General features: G+C 42.0%; 1 protein-coding gene and 1 long non-coding RNA gene across 2 annotated transcripts in view; both read left to right on the top strand.

Annotated features, from left to right (window-relative positions):
- Positions 1-875: 875 nt before the first annotated feature.
- The window catches only part of MATR3 (matrin 3), a 42832-nt gene continuing 17058 nt past the window's right edge, over positions 876-26649 (top strand). The window contains exons 1-7 of the mRNA XM_049786000.1: positions 876-1059; positions 14994-16080; positions 22275-22336; positions 23799-23840; positions 24127-24239; positions 25213-25265; positions 26378-26503. Of these exons, the coding sequence (XP_049641957.1) occupies positions 15169-16080; positions 22275-22336; positions 23799-23840; positions 24127-24239; positions 25213-25265; positions 26378-26503 (1308 nt within the window). The 5' untranslated portion in view covers positions 876-1059; positions 14994-15168. The remainder of the gene's footprint in view (positions 1060-14993; positions 16081-22274; positions 22337-23798; positions 23841-24126; positions 24240-25212; positions 25266-26377; positions 26504-26649) is intronic.
- LOC126027073 (uncharacterized) lies at positions 17435-17749 on the top strand. Its single transcript, XR_007502195.1, has 2 exons — positions 17435-17520; positions 17551-17749. It is a non-coding gene; the product is annotated as an uncharacterized LOC126027073 (long non-coding RNA).

The following is a 26649-nucleotide window of genomic DNA, read 5'->3' as shown; positions in this document are numbered from 1 at the left end:
TACCAGTAATGATCCCTGAGCCATTCGGTAGCTAAGGTCTGAGCACCAAGGAATGCTATACAAAAAAAAAAACTACCCTATGTTCTACTTCATGTCTACCTCCTTTGTTTTGTGGGGCCGCAACCCTAGGTGCTCTGGGCTGATTATTTGTGGCTCTGCACTTAGTAATCACTGGCAGGCACAGGGAATCTTATGGAGCATCAGGGATGGAGGTGTGTGTGTGTGTGTGTGTGTGTGTGTGTGTGTGTGTGTGTGTGTGTGTGTGTGTGTGTGTGTGTGTGTGTGTAAGACTAGGAGCATCAGGGATGGAGCCGGGTGTGTGTGTGTGTAAGACTAGGCCACACGCCTAGGAGCTATGGGGATGGAGCCAAGCTGTGTGTGTGTGTGTGTGTGTGTGTGTGTGTGTGTGTACCTCCCTCCTGTTACCCCTTCCTGGCTCTTCTATCCAAATGTGTGTGTGTGTGTGTGTGTGTGTGTGTGTGTGTGTGTCTAACGGTGTCCCCTTTCTGCCTCTTCCATCCAAATGGTCCGAATGACCGATAACGATAATAACCGAGGGTAAAAACAAAGGAAATCAGCGCCTCTATCCTCCGGCGCGTGGTCGTTTCCATTCCACGCCGTCCAGTCTAGGCCTAGGGCCACGGAAAAAGCCGCCGGGCGCTTCGGGACTCGAACACGCAGGGCGGGACAGGGCCCCCGGCGCCTTTCCCGCCACCCGCCAGCCAGCGCCGGGCCGGGAGAACAACGAGCGAGCGAGCGAGCGGGCGGGCGGGCGAGGGGCGGGGCCTGGCCGCGCAGACACGGGCCGCGGAGGGAGAGGAGGGGAGGAGAGTGGAGCGGAGGGAGGGGGCGCGTGTCTCGCGAGAGTGGGTCCGCTCTAGGGCTGCAGCCGCCGCGGCCGCCTCCCCTCCCCTCGCCTCGCCTCGCCTCGCCTCGCCCGTCCTCGCCTCGGAGCGGCGCCGTTGCTGCGGGGGATTGTGGGAAGCTCTGCGTCCCGCTCATTCGCAGGACGAGCGCGGCGCTCCGCTCTGTCCCGCTGGCCTGTGTCCCCGGGTCCAGGTAGGCGTGAGCAGGGGCCGCCTCGCTCGGGGTGGGGTGGCGTGGCGCGGCGTGGCCGGGCGCCCTGCCGGGGCCGGCGGCGTTCTCCGGCGGCGGCGGCGGCGTCCGGGGCCGCGGGAGGAGGCGCGCGTCCCGCTCCGCTCCCGCTCGCCGGCCCGGCCCGGCCTCCCCGGGCGCTGCGTAGGAGCCGCCATGTTAGGAGCCGGCCGCCCGGTGGAGCGGCGCGGCGGAGGTGAGCCGGCGGCCCCCGGGGAGGGAGACGCGCCGCGCCGCGCCGGCACGCCCGGGCCCGGGGGGAGCAGCCCGGGCGCCGGGGGCGGCTGCGGGCGGCGGGTGGGCGGGGGCAGGACGACTCGACGAGCCCGTTACACGCGGGGCCGCGCTCGAGGCCCGACGCAGCGCCCGCACCCCCGACGATCCCCCCGGAGGGCGCCTGGGGCGATCGAGCCCGCCGTCGCCCCCTTTCCCCCCACTTCGCGCCTGCCACCAGAAAGCCTCAAAATGGAGGCTCCTTGGGGGGAGCCTGGTCTGCGAGGTTGCTTTTTCCCCTGCACGGCCCTTGATCTTCTCCTCGCCCCAATAGGCCAGCCCCAAGACGCCCCCCTACACTCCCATACCCACCCCACGCTTGGGGCGCGCGTGGCCGCCGCACCTCTCTCCAATGGATCCCCCACCCCACCCCCCCACCTCCAACCCGTGGCGTAAAAATGGCCGCAAAGAATGGAACGTTAACGCTTGCTGCTTTTCCCTCCCGACGACTGCGCCGTGCTCGGGGCCCCCGGCTGCGATGGATGGATGGATGGATGGATGGATGGATGATGTTGCCCCGGCTCGTGCGTGGAAGAGGCGGCCTGTGCTTGCAAGCGTACCCCGTGTGGATGCCGCTCGAGGGGCTCCCGGAGTGGGTTGGGACCTGCCAACCAGACAAAGGGGCTGCGATGGGATGGGAGGACCGTGGAGCCGCCGCGTCGTTGTTCTTTTCTGTTGCCCAGCTCAGGATTCCACCAGGGGCCTCTTCCCCCCCTTTTTTTTTCTCTCTGGAGGGACTTTGACATCTCCCCCCGCTGGTTCCGAGGCCCCCACGTCCTTGGGGATTTTTTTCCCCATGGGGATCGGTTGCGATTTTCCAGCCACGGTGACGGGTGATTTCGAGAGTCGTCGATTTCACCCGTCGTTGGTCGCGACTGTTGGTGTGAGAGTGGGTTTTTGTTTTGTTTTGTTTTGTTTTTTAAATGCACGTCACAACAAGGCTTAGTTTTGAGTTTGGATTTTTTTTTGGGGGGGGGACGGTGCTGGGTGGGTTTAATTAAGCCAGTTGGTCAAACCGGTTTGCTTCCCAGGTGATGGAAATAATAGTCTTAAGTGGATCCAAAAAATAATAATAAAGCTATTTTCACAAAATTAGGACAGTGACATTTATTTTTCAAAGCGCCAGTGGCCCGGACCCAGCTACGCAGACATAATTTCCAACGTCGGTGTGTCCCGGCAGTGAAACTATTTTGTTGGAAAAACACTGTCTCTCCCACTTTGGAATGTTTCTGCAAATTTAACATTAATTAAACACGGTTCTGATTAGTTACGTAAGATTTAGGAAGAAGGAGCGTTCGCTGGAAGATATTCTGTTGAAGTGTTTATTATGACTTGCGCATAACATTACATGCTTTTAACATTATAGCTTTATGTGCAGTTATGTGAATACCTCCCAAGTCCTTGAATGATCGCTAAATTTGAACACATGAGACAGCCAGGGTAAAATTTTACGTAAATTTATAAGTAAATGTAGTTCCTACTTTCACCAAAAAATGGTTCTATAGTTAATCATTGGCAGTTCTCCCAATATATTTTAGAATGACGCGTTTTGATTTGATAACTGACTTTAAATTACAATAAATAGGTTTAAAAATGGACGAGGGCCCAAGTGATAGTATAACTTGACTTCCATTTAGTTCATCCGGGTTCTGTCCCAGGTATCACATGAACCCCAAGTACCACCAGAAGTAATTCCTGAATGCAGAGCCAGAAATGACCCGAGTATTGTTGGGTATGGACCCAAGAAAGAGAAGGGCTCTACTTAAATTTGTACTGATGGGACAATGTATCAGGAGTTGTGAAACAAATGTTTATGATCAAAACATAAAGATTGAACTTGAAAAAATAAAGTTACAGTGTTGCCATTTAGCTGTTTTTTGTTTTTGTTTGGGGGCCACCTGGCAGTGCTAAGTAGTTACTCCTGGCTCTACACTCAATTTACTCCTGGCAGGCTCAGGTTGTGGGGGGACCCTATGGGATGCTGGGGATAGAACCTGGGTTGGCCTCGTGCAAGGAAAACACCCTACGGGCTGTGCTATCGCTCCGACCCATGTTACTATTTAAAAAAAAATTTTTTTTTTAATTTAAGACATTGGTTTCCAAAGTTGTTCATAATGGGTTTTGGGCGAGGCTGGAGCAATAATACAGCAGCTAGGGCTCTTGCCTTGCACACAGATGAGCTGGTTTAATTTCTGGCACCTGGCCACCCCAGCACCCTGAACCTGCCACGAGTGATCCTTGAGCGAAGAACCCGGTGTGGCCAAAAAAGAAAAATAGTTCAGGTATAGTATTCCAAAACATCCCACCACCAATGTCAGCAGATACTCTCCAGCCTTTACTCTTGGTGGGCATATAGCAAATTTATTTCATACTTGCTCCAACAAAGAAAAGGAAAATGGAATGATCAGAAAGTAAAATCAGTTTGCGATGATTAATTGCACATTTGCCCTCTAGTAGATTTTTTAAGTCAATAAAAATGGCATTATAGCCGGGGACATTTATAACTCGCTAAGAGTTTTGATAAGATTGGAGGTTCCAAATTTGCCCTGTTTGTTTGTTTGTTTTGGGGCCACATTAGCAGTGCTCAGTCCTTCTGGCTTTGCATTCAGTAATCACTCCTTGAAGGGCTCCAAGGACCGTATGGGGATATGGATGGCACCCGTAAGGCCAGGGCCCTAGTCATTCTATACTCTCTTCTACCCCATGTTTTTGTTGGTGTTTTTGTTTTTTGTTTTTTTTTTTTTTTGGTTTTGGGGCCACACTCAGAGGTTACTCCTGGCTGTGAGTTCAGAAATTGCTCCTGTCTTGGGGGGGACCATATGGGACACTGGGGAGCAAACTGAGGTCTGTCCTAGGTTAGCACATGTAAGGCAAACGCCCTACCACTTGCACCACTGCTCTGGCCCACCATGTTTACTTTCTTTTTTTTTTTTTTTGTTTTTTTTGGGCCACACTCGGTGGTGCTCAGGGGTTACTCCTGGCTGTTTGCTCAGAAATAGCTCCTGGCAGGCACGGGGGACCATATGGGACACCGGGATTCGAACCAACCACCTTTGGTCCTGGATCTGCTGCTTGCAAGGCAACCACCGCTGTGCTATCTCTCCGGGCCCCATGTTTATACTTTCTTGTTTATTTTTGACTACACACTCAACTGTACTCAGGAATCACTCTCAGTGGTATTTGGGTCACCATATTCATGCACAATACCGACAGTTGAACCCAGGTCAGCCATGTGCAAAGCAAGTACCCTCCCCACTGTACTATATCATATAGGCCCCTGACTTACTTTTTTTTTTGGTTTTGGGCCACACCCGGTGACGCTCAGTGGTTACACCTGGCTGTGCTCAGAAATCGCTCCTGGCTTGGGGGACCATATGGGACGCTGGGGGATTGGACTGCGGTCCGTCCTAGGTTAGCCAGCCTGGAGATACTTCTGAGCACAAAGCCAGGGGTAGCCCCTGAGCTCTGCCGGGTATGAACCCCCCTCCAAAAAAAAGAATATCAAGAAGAATAAAGGTTCATTGGCTGTTTTTGTGTTTTTGTCGCATATTTTAGTTAAAATATGTTGGGTTATAGAGACTACAGTAGGTAGGGCTTGCCTTGCATGCTATCAAGTTGGGATGAATGCACTGAGCACTACCAGGAGTAATCTCTAAGCACAGCCAGGTATGGCCCAAAACAGTAACAGAAATTAATTTGTTATTATATACCTTTCAGTAATAAGTTTTTCCATACAAGTCATAAAAGATTCTAACTGTAATTGGCTGGCAGATGTTCAGAATGAACACTATTTACGTAAGGGCCTGGAGAGACTAGAGTAGAAGAGTTGGAACCAGTTGTTTAGCAATTTGAAGGGTTGAGGGACCCAACAAGAGTGGAACCCAGGACCTCAGATGTGATGTATTTGCTCTTGTTGCTGACTCCCGCCCCTGGTCTGTTTATACTTACTAGGAAATACAGTTTTATAATTTACTAGTTTTTGGTTACCTGATAGGTCTCATCAGATCAATTAAAAGAAAGTTATTAAATTCTTTTTTTTTTTTTTTTTTTTTTGTGGTTTTTGGGTCACACCCGGCAGTGCTCAGGGGTTATTCCTGGCTCCAGGCTCAGAAATTGCTCCTGGCAGGCACGGGAGGACCATATATGGGACGCCGGGATTCGAACCGATGACCTCCTGCATGAGAGGCAAACGCCTTACCTCCATGCTATCTCTCCGGCCCCTAAATTCTTTATTTTTTTCAACTCATAAGTTCTTGATTAAAATTTATGAGAAAGTCAGAGCTATATAGTACTGAGGTAGAGAGTTTGCCTGCACACTGCTAACCTAGGTTCAATCTCTGGTGTCCTATATTCCCAAGCACTAATTTCCTTAGTACAGAACCAGTAGTAACCCCCTGAGCATCATCACTAGGTGTGTCCCAAAAACCAAAAAGGTTTTATAGTTTAGAGTACTGGTATAGCAGGCAGGTGGGCAGAGCTGATCTAATTAAGTTCGATCCCCAGCACCCTATATGGTCTCCTAAGCACCGTCAGATGTAACCATAAAACGGGTAGGGGTAAATTTTTATTTATTTATTTATTTTTGGTTTTTGGGTCACACCTGGCAAGCGCGCTCAGGGATTACTCCTGGCTCTATGCCCAGAAATCGCCCCAGGCAGACACGGGACCATATGGGATGCTGGGATTCGAACCACTGTCCTTCTGCATGAAAGGCAAACACCTTACCTCCATGCTATCTCTCTGGCCCCAGGTAGGGGTAAATTTTATAGCTTAAAAGTGACTGTTAAAAAGTCCAAAGAAAGGGGGCTGGAGAGATAGCACAGTGGTAGGGCATTTGCCTTGCAAGCAGCTGACCCAGGGCCGACATTAGTTCGAATCCTGGCATCCCATATGGTCCCCCAGGCCTGCCAGGAGTAACCCCTGAGCACTGCCAGGTATGTGCCCCACCCCCTCAAAAAAAAGTACAGAAAAGAGAAAGTCCAGTGGTTTTGAAAGAAAATTTTGTTAGATTATATTTTGGTTTTGAGGCCACAGTTGGCCCTTTAAAGATTTGTATTGGTGGGGCTGGAGAGATAGCATGGAGGTAAGGCATTTGCCTTTCATGCAGGAGGTCATCCGTTCGAATCCCAGTGTCCCATATGGTCCCCCGTGCCTGCCAGGAGCAATTTCTGAGCATGGAGCCAGGAATAACCCCTGAGCACTGCCAGGTGTGACCCAAAAACCACAAAAAAAAAAAGATTTGTATTGGTGAATTTTTAAAATTTTACTATTTTGACTTTGTTTTACTGCATATCTATTATTTAGAGTTTTTTGTTTGGGGGTTTTGGGCCACACCGGAGGCACAGTTATTTCTGGCAGGCTCAAGGTACCACTGTATTGGATGCCGGACGTCAAATACATGCCACTACAAGGCAAATGCCCTACCCACAGTGGTATTGCTCTGGCCATTTTGTTTTTTTTTTTTTTTTTTTCCTATTTTTTTTTTGGTTTTTTTTGTTTTTTGTTTTTTGTTTTGGGCCACACCCGTTTGATGCTCAGGGGTTACTCCTGGCTATGTGCTCAGAAATCGCCCCTGGCTTGGGGGGACCATATGGGACGCCGGGGGATCGAACCGAGGTCCTTCCTTGGCTAGCGCTTGCAAGGCAGACACCTTACCTCCAGCGCCACCTACCCGGCCCCCATTTTGTTTTATTTTAAATCAAGATTTGAAATAATTCATACAAATTTTTCTCTTGATAGGGCTTACTAGTTTACTCATGACAAGAATTGAGGACCATATAGGATATCTGGAATTGAACCCTGGCACAAGGCAAGTGCACTATTTATTCCATGCCAAGGGCTATGATGTTTAGGAAAAGACCATGGAGGTATGAGTTTTACATGTAATCATCAAGTGACTAAGAAATAAACTTATGCATAATTCTTTTTTTTTTTTTTTTGGTTTTTGGGTCGCCCCTGGCAGGCACAGGGGACCACATGGGATGCCGGGATTTGAACCACCGTCCTTCTGCATGAAAGGCAAACACCTTCTCTCCATGCTATCTCTCTGGCCCCATGCATAATTCTTTTTTTTTTTTTTTTTTTGGTTTTTGGGCCACACCCGTTTGACGCTCAGGGGTTACTCCTGGCTATGTGCTCAGAAATCGCCCCTGGCTTGGGGGGACCATATGGGATGCCGGGGGATCGAACCGCGGTCCTTCCTTGGCTAGCGCTTGCAAGGCAGACACCTTACCTCCAGCGCCACCTACCCGGCCCCTCCATGCATAATTCTTAAGTAAAAAATAAATAGTTGTAGTCTTTCATCTGCAGAATAGATACATATATTAACTCCATAATGATATCTTTATTGCATTGGGAATACTTAATTCTCAGAAATTAGTTTTATTTTTTGGTGTTTTGTATTTTTGTTTTGGAGCCACATAGAGTGGTGCTTAGGGCTCTGCTCTCAGGAATTACTGCTCATGGTGGATTTGGGGAGCCATATAGAGTACCAGGGATCAATCCTGGATTGGTTTTGTGCAAGGCAAATGCCCTACTTCTCTGGCCTAGAAATTGGTTTTCAGAAGTAATAGGAACAATGCATTTGTTTTGGGATCACTCCTAGTGGTGCTTAGGCTTCATGCTTGTCTCTGTTGTCAGGAATCATACCTGGACAGGGCTCAGGGCCCTATAGGTGCAAAGGCAAGCACCTAATCCCCTCAACCTTCTCCACTCCCTACTGCCCTTCTTTTATTTTGTTGTGTTGTGTTGTGTTGTTTTTTACTTAAAGATCTAACTTTGAAGTGCCTGAGAGATAGCACTGCTAGTAAAAGTACTTGCTTGAGCCCAGGAAGAAAATCATTACAAAGACTACTAGAAATCCTTATTTTTTTTGTTGTTCTTTTTGGGCCACACAGTAGTGCTCAGGAGTTACTCCTGGCTCTTGCACTCAGAAATCACTCCTGCCAGGTTCAGGGGACCATATGGGATGTTGGGGATCCAACCTGGGAGCGCCATGTGCAAGGCAAACACCCTCAGCCTACCTGCTATGCAATCTGCTCCTGGTCCCTAGAAATCCCTTCAAATTAACGGGAAGTTTTCTGTTTTAGCTGTTGAAGACATTTTGCAACACTTTATCACTAGTAAAAGGACAGAGACATGAGTTAGAAGGTTATTGGGGGGGGGGGGCGGAGAGATAGCATGGAGGTAAAGCATTTGCCTAGCATGCAGAAGGTTGGTGGTTCAAATCCTGGCATCCCATATGGTCCCCTGAGCCTGCCAGGAGCGATTTCTGAGCATAGAGCCAGGGCTAACCCCCGAGGCGTGTGTGATCCAAAAACCAAAAAAAAAAAGTTTATTTTGGGTCTATGAAACAAATTAGAACAATATAGTCTTAAAAACACTGGGGCTGGAGCTATAGCAAAGTGGGTAGGATGTACGGTGCCAATCTGGGTTCAATCTACTGTCCCCCAAGCCTACCCTGAGTAATTATGAGCTGTCAGGTATGACCCCAAAACAAAAACACTTAAAACATTTTTTGTGTGACTTTCTGAGTACATTAAAATAAAATCAGTACTCTTCTTTTTTTTTTCTATTGAAAAAAATGAATTCTACATATTGCTTTGTATGAAACTGAAATTAATAGAGCTGGGACTTTAAGTCCTTAGGGGATTACTGTTTAAATTAATTAGCAGTTTGTTTTCTTCTTTAAGGCTTTTAAAAAGTCACTAAAAGGTATGCCATAATGAGATGAAATTATGTCACTGAAGTACACAGGTTTTGTTTCTTTTGGGGCCATATCCAATGGCACTTGGATTATTCCTGGCAGGTTTGGATGACCTCATGAGATATAGGATGCTGGGGATCGAACCTGTGTATTGCTCTGGCCTTCACATACATTTTTTTTTTTTTTTTTTTTGGTTTTTGGTTTTTGGGCCACACCGGCGGTGCTCAGGGGTTACTCCTGGCTGTCTGCTCAGAAATAGCTCCTGGCAGGCACGGGGGATCATATGGGACACTGGGATTTGAACCAAGCACCTTTGGTCCTGGATCGGCTGCTTGCAAGGCAAACGCCGCTGTGCTATTTCTCCGGGCCCCCCACATACATTTTTGGGGGGTGGGGGTCACACCTGGTGGCGGCGGTCAGGGGTTAGTTAGTCCTGGCTATGCACTCAGAAATGGCCCCTGGCTTGGGGACCATATGGGACGCAGGGGGATCAAAATGCAGTCCCTCCTAGGCTAGCACACACAAGGGTTGTGCCACCGCTCTGGCCCCAATAATTTTTAAATCAAAAGTGTAAATTAAATTTAACTTAGAAATTATTGTTGGCATAAAGTAACATTAGAATTAAAATTTTGCAACACTTTAAAATGGAAATTTGATACATTGTAAAATTAGTGTGAAATGCCCAATTAACCTAGCTATAAACGTTCTTGTTTTAAAAGTTTACTACAAGGCTAAAGTGAATGTTCCCAAAATTTAAATTTCTACTTTTGCAGAAGATATTTCCTAGACATGTTTGGCATATTTTCACATGGACAAGTTATACACAATCACAAAGGTCTTCTAGTTGTTGTTTTTGTTTGTTTTTTATTTTTTTTGGTTTTTGGGTCATACCCGGCAGCGCTCTGAGGTTACTCCTGGCTCCATGCTCAGAAATCGACCCTGGCAGGCTCGGGGGACCATGTGGGATGCCGGGATCCGAACCACCATCCTTATGCATGAAAGGCAAACGCCTTACCTCCATGCTATCTCTCCAGCCCCAGGTCTTTTAGTTTTGATAAAGATAATTCTATTTATTTATTTATTTTTGGTTTTGGGGTCACACCCGGCATTGCTCAAGGGTTACTCCTGGCTGTCTGCTCAGAAATAGCTCCTGGCAGGCACGGGGGACCATATGGGACTCCGGGATTCGAACCAACCACCTTTGGTCCTGGATCGGCTGCTTGCAAGGCAAACACCGCTGTGCTATCTCTCCGGGCCCTGATAAAGATAATTCTAAAGGCAAGAGAGATGTAGTACGGCAGGTAGGGCTCTTATACTGCTCGTGGCTGGGCCAGGTTCTATCCTTAGCACCCCATGTGGTCCCTTGAGTCTGCAGCATAGGGCCCCAAAGCAAAGCAAATCAAAGCAAAGAAAACAAAAAGATGATTCTGAAAAACTTCTTCCACCCCTTTAATTCTGAAGGAGAAAATATAATAGGGAACTATAAGATGTTTTTGTGTTTTATTTTACTTGAAATATCAACCCCTTACAATGGGTATTTCTAGAACATTTATGATTAAACCATATTAAGATATTTTGGTCTGGGGCTGGAGAGAGAGCATGGAGTTAAGATATTTACCTTGTATGCAGAAGGATGGTACTTCGTGTCCTGGCATTTCATATTTTGGTCTTTTAAAGCGGGTGGAGCTAGGCTGACCTGGATGGAGAGAATTGAGTATTTTATTTTGCCCTTTTTTTTCCTTTGTTTGGGAGTCATTCCTGGTGATGTGTGATGTTCATGGCACAGGAATAGCTCCTGGTGGCATCATATGTGGGGCCAAGGATGGAACCCAAGGTTGGTTGTGTGCAAGGCAAAAATGCCTTAACCTGATGTGCTATTTCTGTGACTCTGTTGAGTACTACTAATTGAATGATTCTTGAATGCAAAGTTAAGTAAATTTCAAGATGTAAACATAAGTTCATTAATATATCATGGATTAGTATTTAGTTGAATTTAGTTGTCTAAAAATGAGTTTTATATCTGATCACTAATTATTTGAATAGGCCCTGAGCACAGTCAGTTATAGCCCAGAAAAAAAAAAAAAGTGTTTATTTTTTAGTATTTAAGTTGTAGTAAAGGGCATTTGGGAAGCTTAATTATAGAGAATGCTGGTTATCCTTTCTTAATGTTTCCTTGTGAATAGAGGTGCTTTATTATGAAGGGATCTGCTTTAGGGTTTATTATGTGAAAATTGCATTGGTTTTCATCTGGAGAGGCATACTAAGCATTGTCATGACTTTGTCCTGGTACTCAGCTTAGGGAAAAGATGCTTTGTGGAGCTTGGGGAACCATATTGGGTGCCAAAGACCAAATTTGGATTAACTGCGTGTCAGCAAGTCCCCTATCCACTACTACTCTCCCCAACCCCTATGATAAGAATGGGAAGGGAAGACTGTGGGTGGGGTTCAGTTTTACATGTATGGGGCCCTGGATTTGATCTCAAGCATCTCTCCGCCCCAAAAAAATTTTTGAATGGATTAATTGAATTTGTATTTTAAGTCTTTTTTTTTTTTTTTTTTTTTTTTTTTTTTTGGTTTTTGGGTCACACCCGGCAGCACTCAGGAGTTACTCCTGGCTCCTATGCTCAGAAATTGAAATTGCTCCCCGCAGACTCGGGGGACCATATGAGATGCCGGGATTCGAACCACCGTCCTTCTACGTCTAAGGCAAATGCCTTACTGCTGGGCTACCTCTCTGGTCCCATGTATTTTAAATCTTTTTTAAATGACTTTGTCCACCATTGTCCAAATATACCAAAAGAACTTTTTTTTTTTTGGTTTTTGGGCCACACCCGGCGATGTTCAGGGGTTACTCCTGGCTGTCTGTTCAGAAATAGCTCCTGGCAGGCACGGGGGATCATATGGGACACCGGGACCGCTTTGCTATCTCTCCGAGCCCTATTTTCATTTTTTTGTTTTGTTTTGTTTTTCGGGCCACTCCCGTTTGATGCTCAGAGGTTACTCCTGGCTAAGCACTCAGAAATTGCCCCTGGCCTGGGAGGACCATATGGGACTCGATCAAACCGAGGTCCTTCCTTGGCAATCACTTGCAAGGCAGACACCTTACCTCTAGCGCCACCTCGCCGGCCCCAAGAACTATTTTCTTAAATGCTCTTTCAAGAGTGCTATTGTGTTTGATTTCTCTCAGTTTTGTTCTAATAAAATTTTAAAGATAATCTTGTTTGGTTATGTGTGTTTCAATAAATGACTTGATTTTTGTAATAAATACGTCCTTTGGTGTGAGGCTGAATTTTAAGTTGAAATTCTTAAGTCTAAGGAAATAAAACTTGTTAAGGAATTTACATTGTCTTCGCTGTTATCCATTTTTCTGTTTTGTCTTAAGCTTGTCGTCTTGTTTTGCAATCTTTCCTTCATGCAGATCTATCATATTTCATTATTACAAAGAAAAGTAATTAAGATCTCTAATCGGACTGGAGCAATGGCACAGTAGTAAGGTGGTTTACCTTGCACGTAGCCAATCCAGGATGGCTGGTGATTCGAATCCCAGCATCCCATATGGTCATATGGTCACCTGAGTCTGCCAGGAGCTCCTTCTGAGCACAGAGTCAGGAGTAATTCCTGAGCGCCACCAGGTGTGACCCAAAAACAAAACACAAAACAAACAAAAATAATAACTATTTACTTAAACATGGTTTATTTCAAATTTTTACAAGCAATCGTACTAACATACTTTGAGGGGAAAATAATTGTCTATAACAAAGCTTTGGCTATAACATAAGAACAGGGGCCGGAGAGATAGCATGGAGGTAAGGCGTTTGCCTTTCATGCAGAAGGTCATCGGTTCAAATCCCGGCGTCCCATATGGTCCCCCGTGCCTGCCAGGAGCAATTTCTGAGCATGGAGCCAGGAGTAACCCCTGAGCACTGCCAGGTGTGACCCAAAAAACCAAAAAAAAAAAAAAAACATAAGAACAAAGCTACAATATCCTTATATTTAAGATTTTGAAAAACCCTCAAATTATTTTTCTTTTTAAATTTTTTATTTTTAGGGGCCGGGCGGTGGCGCTGGAGGTAAGGTGCCTGCCTTGCCTGCGCTAGCCTAGGACGGACCGCGGTTCGATCCCCCGGCGTCCCATATGGTCCCCCAAGAAGCCAGGAGCAACTTCTGAGCGCATAGCCAGGAGTAACCCCTGAGCGTCACAGGGTGTGGCCCAAAAACCAAAAAAAAAAAAAAATTTTTTTTTATTTTTAAAGTTAAAAGTATCCTTGAAAACGTGTAAAGGTTTTGCCAGTTGGCACTGTATTTTCAGCTGCCATTCTGTATGGCATTTATAAGACATATAAAAGGTATTTTCATCCAAATTATTTGTTACTCTTGTCATTATTATTATTAAATCATAAAGCCTTGGTATAATCTACAGAATAGGTCTCATCTAAAATTAGTTTCTTTGGTGTCTTTTCTCAAATTCATCTTTCTTGGTGTGCAAAAATATCTGTAACTCCAGTCACCTCCAGTAGCATTTTTGTGTCTTTAATATTGTTACATCTTTTGTAAAGTCTGAGTCTTGCCTGCAACTTTTAAAAAGTACTTTCTCTACCACTTTATTGATCCCAGTGTTTCCTTTCTTTAATCTCTCATTGGTGGAGTTGCTCCTATAATAGACTTGTTGGATTGAACATTATACCTTATTTTCACTGAAATTTATTTAATATATTAAACTGTTGGTGTTTCGGTATGTGGGAGTCAAAAATATAAAACTTACCAGCACAATTCTAATAGAATTCTGTAGCAAATGGTGTAAGACTACTCTCTATGTGTGGTTGTGGGTATAAATTGTTTCACTGAGGACATTGTTATGTATATTCACCATTAATACTGTATGAGATTCATGCACATTATTATGGAACTGTTTCTGGGTTAAAGTGGTAATGATTTAAATAAGAAAGTGGAAATAAGTTCATCTAGAACTATTTCTTAGGCAATTGTAGTCGGAATTAATATTTTCCAGGTGATTGGGTGAGTCTTGTGAAACGTTGACAGAAAGCTATATAAGCAAGATCTTATTTTTACCTGTTTTGAGTTCTAGGGGTGCTGTAGCCCTGAGCATTACATGAGTGCCGATGGATGCTCACTTGGGGAGTTCGCTTCTTTAAATCTCCTGTGCTTCCTGTACCTGGATATTTTCTTAGGTTTCCTATTTCTATAGTGGCCATACTTAGTCCTCCTTACCTTGCAAATCAGAATTAAAGCAAGTACTGCCTAATACAGGATGGACAGCAAGAAGGCAGTTAGTATATGGCTTAAATTTGAGCAAAAATCCGTAGGCTGTAGGAAGTCACTTAGTTTTCTTCACATCTGTCTTTACCTCAAATTGGTTTTGCTGCATAAAAGTCTCTATTGTATTTGGTCTTAGGTCTTATACTAGGCACTTGAAACTTATGCTTCATTTACTTACGATTTTACTTGGTTCTTTCTGATAGTGATATTAGATCTCATTTCCTAAAGCAGAATACAGCTGATTCATCTTTGACTTGCTGACCTTGATTTTTTGTTTGTTTTTAGTCTTCTCCTGGAACTCAAGCATCATACTATAGGTGTATTTTTATTCTTTTAAAAGAAGAGACCCATCTATATATTTTTATTGAAATTTTGATACACTCAAACTTCTAACCTTTCAATTGAAATGTTTTTAAATTCAATAAATTCCCTTTAGTAGTTAAAACTTAGCATGAAAGATTGCTTTTAAATATATGCAGACTATGCATACATCCAGAATCTATTTAAGATATTTAATAAATTCTTTGTAAGCTTGAGATCTTAAATTGTTTTTTTAATCAAAACGATGCGTAAGTTTTTTTTTCTTAAAAAAACGGCATCTACTTAAAGGGATTTATGACTAAAATTGCTTATTTTTCTACAGAGTTGTCTGCTCGTTCTCAGCTTGAAGAAGATTCTACAGTCCTTATTGATCCTTTTTCTTGGCGTTACCATTTTTTGAAGCAGAGTTAACTTAGTTTTCTAGTTTGAGCTTTCTTTTTGGCCATCTTTTACAACATTTTTTAAATCTCTAAACTAGACAAGATAATAGCTCTACAATGTCCAAGTCATTCCAGCAGTCATCTCTCGGTAGGGACTCGCAGGGTCATGGGCGTGACCTGTCTGCAGCAGGAATAGGCCTTCTTGCTGCTGCTACCCAGTCTTTAAGTATGCCAGCATCTCTTGGAAGGATGAACCAGGGTACTGCACGCCTTGCTAGCTTAATGAATCTTGGAATGAGTTCTTCATTGAATCAACAAGGAGCTCATAGTGCACTGTCTTCTGCTAGTACTTCTTCCCATAATTTGCAGTCTATATTTAACCTTGGAAGTAGAGGTCCACTCCCTTTGTCTTCTCAACACCGTGGAGATACAGACCAGGCCAGTAACATTTTGGCCAGCTTTGGTCTGTCTGCTAGAGACTTAGATGAACTGAGTCGTTATCCAGAGGACAAGATTACTCCTGAGAACTTGCCCCAAATCCTTCTACAGCTTAAGAGGAGGAGAACTGAAGAAGGCCCTACATTGAGTTATGGTAGAGATGGCAGATCTGCTACACGGGAGCCACCATACAGAGTACCTAGGGATGATTGGGAAGAAAAGAGGCACTTTAGAAGAGATAGTTTTGATGATCGTGGTCCCAGTCTCAACCCAGTGCTTGATTATGACCATGGAAGTCGTTCTCAAGAATCTGGTTATTATGACAGAATGGATTATGAAGATGACAGATTAAGAGATGGAGAAAGGTGTAGGGATGATTCTTTTTTTGGTGAGACCTCGCATAACTATCATAAATTTGACAGTGAGTATGAGAGGCTGGGACGTGGTCCTGGCCCCTTACAAGAGAGATCTCTCTTTGAGAAAAAGAGGGGCGCTCCTCCAAGTAGCAATATTGAAGACTTCCATGGACTCTTACCGAAGGGTTATCCCCATCTGTGCTCTATATGTGATTTGCCAGTTCATTCTAATAAGGTGAGTTAATGCAACAGATGCTTCTTATTTCTTTTACATTGTAGTGCCTATTCTGTATTTACCGATATCTTTTACTCTAATTCTGTGTGTCTGATGACACTGAGTTGGTCAAGAATTTGATACTTTTGGAACTGTTTTTGAGCATTTTAAACCAGGGCTTTACATTAATACAATCTGCCTAGATTACTTCTGGCCACAAAGCTATCATCACTGGGATTATCTTGTTGGGTTTTGGCATCGGTATGTTCTTCTTAATCATATTTAAGCAGGTTTTTTGTCTGCTTTGTTGAATTGTTTTAAGTAATTTATTTGTTTTTGTTTTTTTTGTTTTTTTGTTTTTTTGCAGTCAATGTGCTCTGCCATTCAGGATGCTAGATTTCAGCTTTCCCATCTGTCTTGATTGCTGATTTATACGTAGTTAAGATGCATTCTTGAACAATTCTCCTTTTTTCCTTATCTGTGGCTACAGGGAAAGAGTTAATGTAGAGCCCTGGTGTTTGTTTCATATTTTAGGTTGGTTCATTCTTCCTTTTTTAATTTCCCTTTAACACAAACTTTCATACTGTGGGATTTTGCATCATTTTTTTCTCCTTTTTCACAACTTTCTTAAGCTTCAAAATTCACTTTTTATTATCCCATGTTGCATCTATCCCTTTAGAGACTTGGAAAAATCAACTACCACAATATCCTGCTCTGTGTTCCTTGTAAGAATATTCTTTTTCTGGTTTAGGCTTAGACAGACATCTGGTAGAACCCGTTAAGAAAGAGTAAATAAAACCAAAACACTTAATTATCCTTTGCTTTAATTACACATCTGGCAAGATGGTAACTTTGAAAATACCCTTTAAATATGTCCTTTCTCTTTCATTGTTTTCAGTAATAATCATTCTCACTGATTTTTAAGCTATATTGCAATTGACGTAAAGTCAGCATTACAACAGCACTATGCTGAGATCTCTGGCCATCCATTTTTCCTGGTGTGCAGTGTAGTTATTCTACTTAACAGAAACATGTTGGTATCATAAAATGATGGAGTGGTTACATCTGAAGGACGGATCATTTTCATAATCCCTTTATTTAAACACAGATTTAGTGATCATTGACTAAGTAAGTCTTAGATTATTAGTGATTTATTTTTCTTGAATGTTCTGTTAAAGTTAATTTTCAGTCATTCCCTTTTAGTATTTTTGTCTCAGGTAATTAAGAGATGAGACTATTTGAATTTTTAGAATATTTTCGAAAATGTCCTTATAAAGTAATCCTCAAAGGCATACAAAAAAATATGTCCCTGAGCAATAGCACAGTGGATAGTACATTTGTCTTGGACACAGCCAACCAGGTTCAACCTCTGGCATCCCATATGTCCCCTGAGCCTGTGAGGAGTGATTTCTGAATGCAGAGCCAGGAGTAACCCCTGAGTGCCACCAGGTGTGGTGTCCCGTCCCGTCCCCCCAGTAATCCTGGGGCCAGAGAGCTAGTATAGCAGGTAGGGTGCTTGTCTTGAACACTTCTGACTTGTTTTCAATCCCCAACAAACCATATGGTCCCCTGAGCCCCCAGATGTGGCCTCAAGGAAAAAAAGGTAATCCTTAGCTAAATACCTAAATATTTTTTCTGTAATCAGAATCCTTTTGAATTAATGTTTAAATAGCCTAGGATCACAAATAATATTCTTCTTTAATCCATCCCCAAAGTATAAAATTAACCTCAAATAACATTTTGTTTTGCAAATTAAATTGAAGCTGGGTGGGTTTACCTCAGTGGTGTATCAGATCACACCCAGACCTTTCCAATCAGAACAGTAGAACATGAGCTTGGCCTGTTTGAGCATGCTCTAGCCCAATAGATTAAGATTTAAATTAGATTAAGAACTAGAACCCTAAATTCAAAAGGTCAGGGAAATTTGGTAGGTATTTTTGATAATGTGTCCCCACCCATCCATTGGTTGGATATGCTGTCTCAATCTAGTCTAGATTTAAGACCTAAATTAAAAAAAAAAAAAAAAGACCTAAACTTAAATTTTAGGTATGGTTGTGAGTCGACTTAATGAAAAGTTGTATTAAGCTGTAGTGACTCACACAAATTTTGTACTGTTTTTAGAAATAACATTGACCAGTGTTCTCAGAGATCTCTAAATTCTAAGGAAAGTGTCTCAAATGAGAGTGATTCTAAGGGACTTGAGCTCTTGGCTGCAGAAGTCAATCCAAAAGCTATTGTTGAAAATATTCCTTGTTCTGACTTTAAACAGTAATTTAACCTTGCTGCTTGCACCTTTCAGAAAACTGGTTCAGTAAAGGAACACAGAAGGAAGCCATGAGAGGATTTTAATCAGAACAGTTTCTAATTTTATATGATTCTTTCCTCCCTAAATTTCACTACCTTCTAGTTCCTGAAGAACACTATTAATTAATAAATAGTAATGGAACTATATTTAAAAAAAACTTGATGAAACTTTGGATTCAAGAGTAAGATTGCACTGCCTACTACAAGAGGTACTTTTAATCTGTAAAAATACATAGGCCTTAGCTAATTTTGGTATTGTCACAATATTGGAATCATTTCAAAATTATTCTGGAGCTCCTTTGAATATTTACAGCATTATGGTATTTGTAATTTGGACCAATTTTAAGAAGTTTGAGCAACTAGATTCTCTTAATGTGTTCAAGTTTCCTTATCAGAGCTGATATTGGTGGGGGGATCTGCATCATTGAAAAAGTAACTTAATAGTCACTTAGCAGTGTTCTTTTCTCATTTTATAACTGGTAGAACAAATGAGTAGAGAAAAATTCTTTTGGTGACATTAGATAATGAAAAAAGTTTTAAACATTTCATCCTGCTCTCTGGTATTGCTGCATAACTTGGAAAATCTGTTCTTTTCACTTAGTGGTAATAATGCTAAATCAGAACTTCTTCTTACAATGCAATAAGAAACTTCTAGAAGAAAAACATCTAGCTTGTCATTGCTATTTTTGAGAAGTGAATTTCAGATACGGTGTTGCTTTTATTTCTTTCAAGGCCATTTTAGCATGTCAAGTTGTTTTTCTACACAACCTTAAACTTCCCCAAATTCTTGCACTTCTAAAAGAAAAATTGCCCACTACAGCCCTTTTGCTGTCTTGTCACTTGTCATATTTTCCCTTTGAGTATTATTCTAGGAGTCCATAAGCTATTCTTTATTCTACCACTTCAGAAATGCTTTTTCAAATTATCCTTTCTTTAAACATCCTTTGGCCCTTAGTTCTCACCTTAAACCAAAACCTGTAAAAGAACAAATGGGATAGTATAGATTAGTAATGGGTGTGTTTGGAGGTATATAAGTGATTCTTCTATCTTGGCCTTCCTTTGCAGTACTTTGAAAGACCATCCACACCTTTTTTCAAAGGTTTAAAAAGCATAAAGGAACCCCTTCCATTCCTATGGATTAGAAGTATGTTTTAATAGGGTAACTTTTTTTGGTTCTCCCAAGATACTATTTCTCAGGATTATTTTTAAAAATATATATATAAATTTTTTACCTTAGAAAATTCTGCTAAGTGCTTATTTAAGTCCTCTTCTGAATTTGTGTTTTGCCTATAGCTGCTCCTCTTGCTTGCAACCATTTTAAAAGTGGTCTTCAGTTAAGTCAGTGATCTATGCTTTGCAAGTACAAATTTTGTCCTAAATACCTAATTATAGGCCCAGCAGGAGAGATTTCGAGTTTCTTTGCCTTTTATCTTAGATAGATGATGCAGCTTTAAGAGTTAGTTCCCCCAGGTTCTGAAAATAAATCATTTTGTTTAGATATGCTCCATCTTAGTTCTTTCATTGAAACTTTAGTTAATTGGGGCATGGTATGTATGTACACTGATGAAATACAGGCCAGGATTTGGAGGGAGATTGGGACTCCATAACACTCCTCAGGGGGCCCAAGGGCCACACCCAGCATGGCTTGGGGGGTGTGAAGTATTGGGGATTAACTTGGGGCCCTTACATGCCAGGTTTCAGCTCTAGTTCTTTGAGCTCTCCTTCTAGCCATTAAATCAATTTTTTGCTTGTTATAAAATGCTGTGCTAAAACTTCCCAAAAGTTATTATTATTATTATTATTTTTTGTGGTTTTTGGGTCACACCCGGCAGTGCTCAGGGATTATTCCTGGCTCCAGGCTCAGAAATTGTTCCTGGCAGGCACGGGGGACCATATGGGACGCCGGGATTCGAACCGATGACCTCCTGCATGAAAGGCAAACGCCTTACCTCCATGCTCTCTCTCCGGCCCCCCAAAAGTTATTTTTTAAAACTTTATTTACTTTTGGTTTTTGGGCCACTCCTGGCGGCACTCAGGGGTTACTCTTGGCTCTGAGCTCAGAAATCGCTCCTGGCAGGCTTGGGGGATGCTGGAAATTGAACCTGGGTCTGTCCTGAGTCTGCCGCATTGCAGGCAAACGCCCTACTGCTGTGCTATCTCTCCGGCCCCTACCCAAAAGTTTTGTAATTTTGTTCAGCTTTATATTATATACACCCTTTTAAAAAATAATTGCTCATGTTTTTTGAAGTTTTGGTTTTGTGCATTAGAAGTGCTCGCTCAGGGCTTACTCCTGACTCTTATGTTCAGGCATTGCTCCTGGCAGGGCTTGGGGAGGGACTATATGGGATGTCATGTGCAAAACCAGTGCCCTACCCACTGTACTATCTCTCCAGCCCCATCCTGTCCGTGTCTTATTTCAAATATGATCGTATTCAGTAGTGTGGATGTTTAAAAAATGTATCTCGTTTTGTGTGAATTTGTAAAACAGTACACCTAAAACAGGAGTTGCTAAATAAGGTGGCTTTATAAGCATTGTAATAATAGTTTGCTTTGGGGCTAGGAAGATAAAGCAGATAATTAGAGCACATGCTTTGCATGTGGAAGTCCCAAGAACCTGCCACTGCATGGCCCCCTGAGCACTACTGATCAAAACTGCATCCCTCATATTGTTAGTAAACCCAAGTTCTGCTTAGTGTAGCCTCTCAACCAAAAAAATAATTAAAAAATTTTAAATTCAGATATATTAATAAGCAATTTACTTTTTATTATTCACATGTAGATTTTTCCTAAAGTAAAGTTTATTTACTTGGGGCTGGAGAGATAGCACAGCAGTAGGACGTTTGCCTTGCACACAGCCAATCCAAGACAGGTGGTGGTTTGAATCTCGGCATCCCTTATGGTCCCCTTTGCCTGCCAGGAGCAATTTCTGAGTGCAAAGCCAGGAGTAACCCCTGAGAAACCAAAACAAACAAACAAAAACAAAAATTTTTTATTTACATAGAGAAAAATGTATTCTTGCAAATTTAAATAACAAGAAGCTGATATTAGGGGCCGGAGAGATAGCATAGTGGTAGGGTGTTTGCCTTGCAAGCTGCTGACCCAGGACCATTGGTGATTTGAATCCTGGCATCCCATGTGGTCCCCCAGGCCTGCCAGGAGTGATTTCTGAGCAGAGAACCAGGAGTAACCCCTGAGCGCTGCCGGGTGTGGCCCCAAAACCAAAAAAAAAAAAAAAGTTAGAAAAGCTGAGATTAATGGAATATAAGTGCATCCCTCCCCAAAATGTGGAAGCATGCATTTCTGACATATTATTTTGTTTTGGTAAAATGGGAGCTCAGTTTTTTGATAGATGAGGAACAGTCTTTAGAAAAATGTATTCTGTTCGATCACTTTCACTCACTGTAGTTATATTTCACTTGGGACACACCTCAAAGGCTGCATGAAATGTTTTACTTTTAACTGTTTACAATTATATTTCCTAGAAAAAGTATATATAAATAGGGATGTTTTTATCATTTAGAGAACCATAAAAGAGCAGTTTAACAATGTATACAAATAATTTTATTTGGTCCACAGAAATTATTACCCAGTTGATCCTCGAAAGGTCAATTATTTTTTTTCCTTTAATAATTTTCATTATATCCGTTAGGCATATTAATATATTAACTACATTAACCAGTTTTTCCAAGAATGTGCATTGCATATTTGAGGGCAGGATCAAGCCTCAAGGATTCAGAAAAATGGATTAAAACTAATTCAATCTGGTCAGTGAATGAGCAGTTGTTGGTACAGCCTATAATGTTGGGTGATACTTACATTAGTATCCTGAAATTTTAATGTCTCAGATAAAAATTTTCAGTAAAAGTATTTTAGTTTTACTTTGTTAATTCTACTAATTTACTTTGCTGCAGGAGTGGAATCAACATATCAATGGAGCAAGTCACAGTCGCCGATGCCAGCTTCTTCTTGAAATGTAGGAGTTTGAAATACTTTAAAGCAACCATTGACTGGTTTTGTGGATTTCATCATTTAATTGTAATATTCACAGAGTTGTTTATTGCAAAGTTTATCATCCAGACAATACTAATTACAAAACAAAAATTAAGTTGGAAATCTTAAGTGGAATTTATATACAGTGATTTGGTTAGTTTATTGATTATTACATGATAGAGTAAAAATGGGCTCTTAATACAAATTGAAAGAACTTTTATTAAGGCTCTAGCCTTAGTGGTAGCACAGTGGTAGGGTGTTTTTGCCTTGCATGTGACTGACCCAGGATGGATGCGGGTTTGATCCTTGGCATTATGCCTTATGGTTCCCCCAGACTGCCAGGAGCGATAATCTAAGTGCAGAGGCAGGAGTAAGTCATGAGCGCCAACGGGTGTGCTTAAAAAAAGTGAGGGGGCTGTGGGGGAGAGGAGAAGAGAAAGAGAGGATAGAGAGAAGAGAGGGAGGACAGTGAAAGAATGAATGAACGAACTTTTACTGTGCTTACATATAGTCATTTATAATTTGATATGCTCCCTGGATCCCACTAGGAGTAAACCCTGAGCAGTGCTGACCATGGCCCAGAACAAAACAAATTAACTTTGTATCCCTCCTTTAGACTTATAAAATGAAACTTTCCCTTTTTATTGGGAGGGGGTCACACCCAGCAGCGCTCAGGAGTTACTCCTGGTTCCGCACTCTGAAGTTGCTCAGGGGACTATATGGGATGCTGGGATTTGAACCTGGGTTCGTCCTGTGTTGGCCTAATGCAAGACAACTGCCTTACCGCTGTGCTATTGCTCCAGTCCCTAGAATGAAACTTTCTAAAAAATCTCTTTGTTGGGCTGGAGTGATAGCACATCAGGGTAGGGAGGGCATTGCCTTCAAGCTTCTGACCCACATTCAATCCCTGGTATCCCATATCCCTGGTATCCCCGAGCCTGCCAGGTGTGACTTCAGATCGCTGAGTGTAGCCCTACCCTCACCCCCAAAAAAAGATCTCTTTGCTTAAGTAGCTTTCACTATCCATTTTTTGCTGAAGTGACAATTTTCACAAATGCTTAACTCGAGTGGGCCACTATTGGAAAACACAGTCTCCAAGGGATGTAGGTGAATGGTTGAATGAATGCATGTTTCTCTTGTCTGAGATTGATCCCAAGCGTACACACATACAAAAAGTAAATGCTATTGGTACTTAATATTGGAGAAGAAACAACCTGCCATTGGTAGTCCATATGGAAGAAACAATTATAACATATAATTTTAAATATCTAGAACAAGTACATGCTTATCTGAAGTTATGAGGTTTTTCTTTGGAAGTATATGTCATGCTTTATACTAATATTTCTAAATGTAGATTCACATACAAATTGTCTTAAAGGCCAAACAAGCCTACACTGTGAAAAGGACAGTTTTATTTTAAAGTTAATTTTCTGGTCTTTTTAAAGCTACCCAGAGTGGAATCCTGACAATGATACAGGACACACAATGTAAGTTAAAAATTTTAAGCTATGTATGTAGTGAAGATCAATGTAAGGAGTTCCGGTTTATATTTAAACATTTTAAAGATAATTTCCTAATTTTTCAGTGAATATTTGAATATTTGAATGAACTATAGTAATGTCTGAAATACTACTTTATCTTTTTCTCTAGTTAATATTTGCCTTCAAAGATTGAAGTTACCATAAGTTAAAGGGAGGGTGTTTTTAAGAGTAAAACTTAATTATTTTTCATTTTCTTTAGCATGTGTTATATATTATGTCTTTATATTATTAGGGGTGATCCATTCATGTTGCAGCAATCCACAAACCCAGCTCCAGGAATTCTGGGACCTCCACCTCCCTCATTTCATCTTGGAGGACCAGCTGTTGGACCAAGAGGAAATCTGGGTAAGTATAAAATGTATTACCTGTTCTTAAGGCCTTTATTGTAAAAATTAAAGACAGTAATTATAGGCAAAATAAAAAATATACTGAAATAATATTTGAAAATAATATTTAATGATGACATAGTATATTTTTGATATTCTGTCATTTATGTTTTAAAATGTACTCCCCACCTCAAAATAAAAAAGGTCAGATCTAAATACCCAAGCCAAGAGTCAACGACAATAGAATCAAGAGACCCAAACTATAACAAGCTAAACACAAAATGGACTTGTTACCTTGGTAGTCCTGAGAGCAAGGGGTGGGGAGGTATGGGATTCGTGTGGGGAACCAGGGTGGAGGGAAGTCAACATTGGTGGTGGGAATGGCCTAATTCACTGTCACTAAATGCTTGAAATACAACTGTGAAAGATGTGTAACTCACAATGGTCTCAATAAAAATTTTTAAAAAAGGGGCCAGAGAGATAGCATGGAGGTAAGGCGTTTGCCTTTCATGCAGAAGGTCATCAGTTCAAATCCCGGCATCCCATATGGTCCCCTGTGCCTGCCAGGAGCAATTTCTGAGCCTGGAGCCAGGAATAACCCCTGAGCATTGCCGGGTGTGACCCAAAAACCACAAAAAAAAAAAAAAAAAAAATTTTTTTAAAAAAAGAAGGCTGGAGAGATGGCATGGAGATAAGGTGTTTGCCTTTCATGCAGAAGGATGGTGGTTCGAATCCCGGCATCCCATATGGTCCTCTGTGCCTGCCGGGGCCGATTTCTGAGCATAGAGCCAGGAGTAACCCCTGAGTGCAGCCGGATGTGACCTAAAAATAAATAAATAAATAAATAAATAAATAAATAAATAAATAAATAAATGGCAAAATATACTGCCACCTCAACCTTTTTTTCCCTCCCCTTTAAAGTAGCCTTTAAGAAAACATGAAAGTACTTTTTCAGGAAATATTTTTAAAATAAAATATTTTTCCCCCCAAAGGTGCTGGAAATGGGAACCTACAAGGACCAAGACACATGCAAAAAGGCAGAGTGGTTAGTGATAATAGCTTTTTATTTTACAATCCTTTGTTCTTTGGGTGGGTATGATCATACTTGAACTTGTTCTATTTGAATCTTTGTCATCTGTAAAATCAACTATAATTTTAGAGGGAGGGATATAAAGGGAAGGAAGAAATAATTTTATACTCCTGTAGTCTAGAGAGTTTACCTTGATCTTAAGAACTTTGCATTTCAATTATATGTACAATATTTAAAGAAGTAAAAAGAGGTCTTAGATATTGGTTAAAGGAGTACTTACATTGTTGGTAGGTGTAGTGTTGAAACACTATACCTGAAACTCTTAACTGTTCAGTACTGTAAATCACAGTGACTAAAGAAAAATTGAAGAAAGGGGGTCAGAAAAGTACAAGGGGGTAGGTTCTTGCTTTCAATACAACTGACCCCAGTTTAATCCCTGGCATTGTGAGCCAGGAATAAATGCTTAAGAGACTCAAGTATAACTTCTTCCCTTAAGAGTAAAACTTGGAGGAAAAATGAAGGAAAGTGGATATGAAATCTGTGTAAAGAGGCAGAAAGTGATAAAGCTCAGCTTGGAAATTCATATAGCTCAGGGGTGTGGGCCCACACCCTTTGGTGCTCAGAGATGATTCCTGGCAGTGCCGAGGAGGTGAGGGAAACTGGGACCGGAATCAAACCCAAGTTGGCTGCATGTAAGGCAAGCATCTTACCTGTTGTGTAATCTTTCACCCTCCCTTGTGCCTCACATGTGTAGTGGGGAGGCCTGAGTTCAATCCTCTTGAGACTATTTGCAAAGAATTTTGGGGCTGGAGTGATTGCACAACAGGTAGGGTGTTTGCCTTGCACGTGTCACATCCAGGTTCTATCCCTGACATCCCTGACTGAGCCTACCAATAGTAATTTCTGAGCGCAGAACCACACACTAGGTATGGCCCCCCCCCCCAAAAAAAAAAAACCCGAAAAAATGTATATGTAGGACATTTCTTGTGCAGTTTTTAATTTTTTAGAATGTTACAAATTCTTTTGGATATTATTCTATTGTGGTTAACTAGACTAAAATTATAAATGCATAAACTTTCGTGCTTTAATAGACTTAATTAACCTTAGTTTTATTTTCTAATGGATAGGAAACTAGCCGAGTTGTTCACATCATGGATTTTCAGCGAGGGAAAAACTTGAGATATCAACTATTACAGCTGGTGGAGCCATTTGGGGTCATTTCAAATCATCTGATTCTAAATAAAATTAATGAGGTATGGATTAAATAAGTGTATTGCTAATAAATTTCTAAAAGGAATGATATGATTTTGTGTTAGAGAATTCAGTGTACTTTTAAGATCTTCAAACTGGGGCCAGAGAGTTAGCACAGTGGTAGGGTGTTTGCCTTGCATGCGACTGA

Source organism: Suncus etruscus, chromosome 14 (genome assembly GCF_024139225.1).
Source record: "Suncus etruscus isolate mSunEtr1 chromosome 14, mSunEtr1.pri.cur, whole genome shotgun sequence".
Taxonomy (NCBI): Eukaryota; Metazoa; Chordata; class Mammalia; order Eulipotyphla; family Soricidae; genus Suncus; species Suncus etruscus.
Note: the sequence above shows the minus strand (reverse complement) of the source record. Positions and strands in the feature narration are given on the sequence as shown.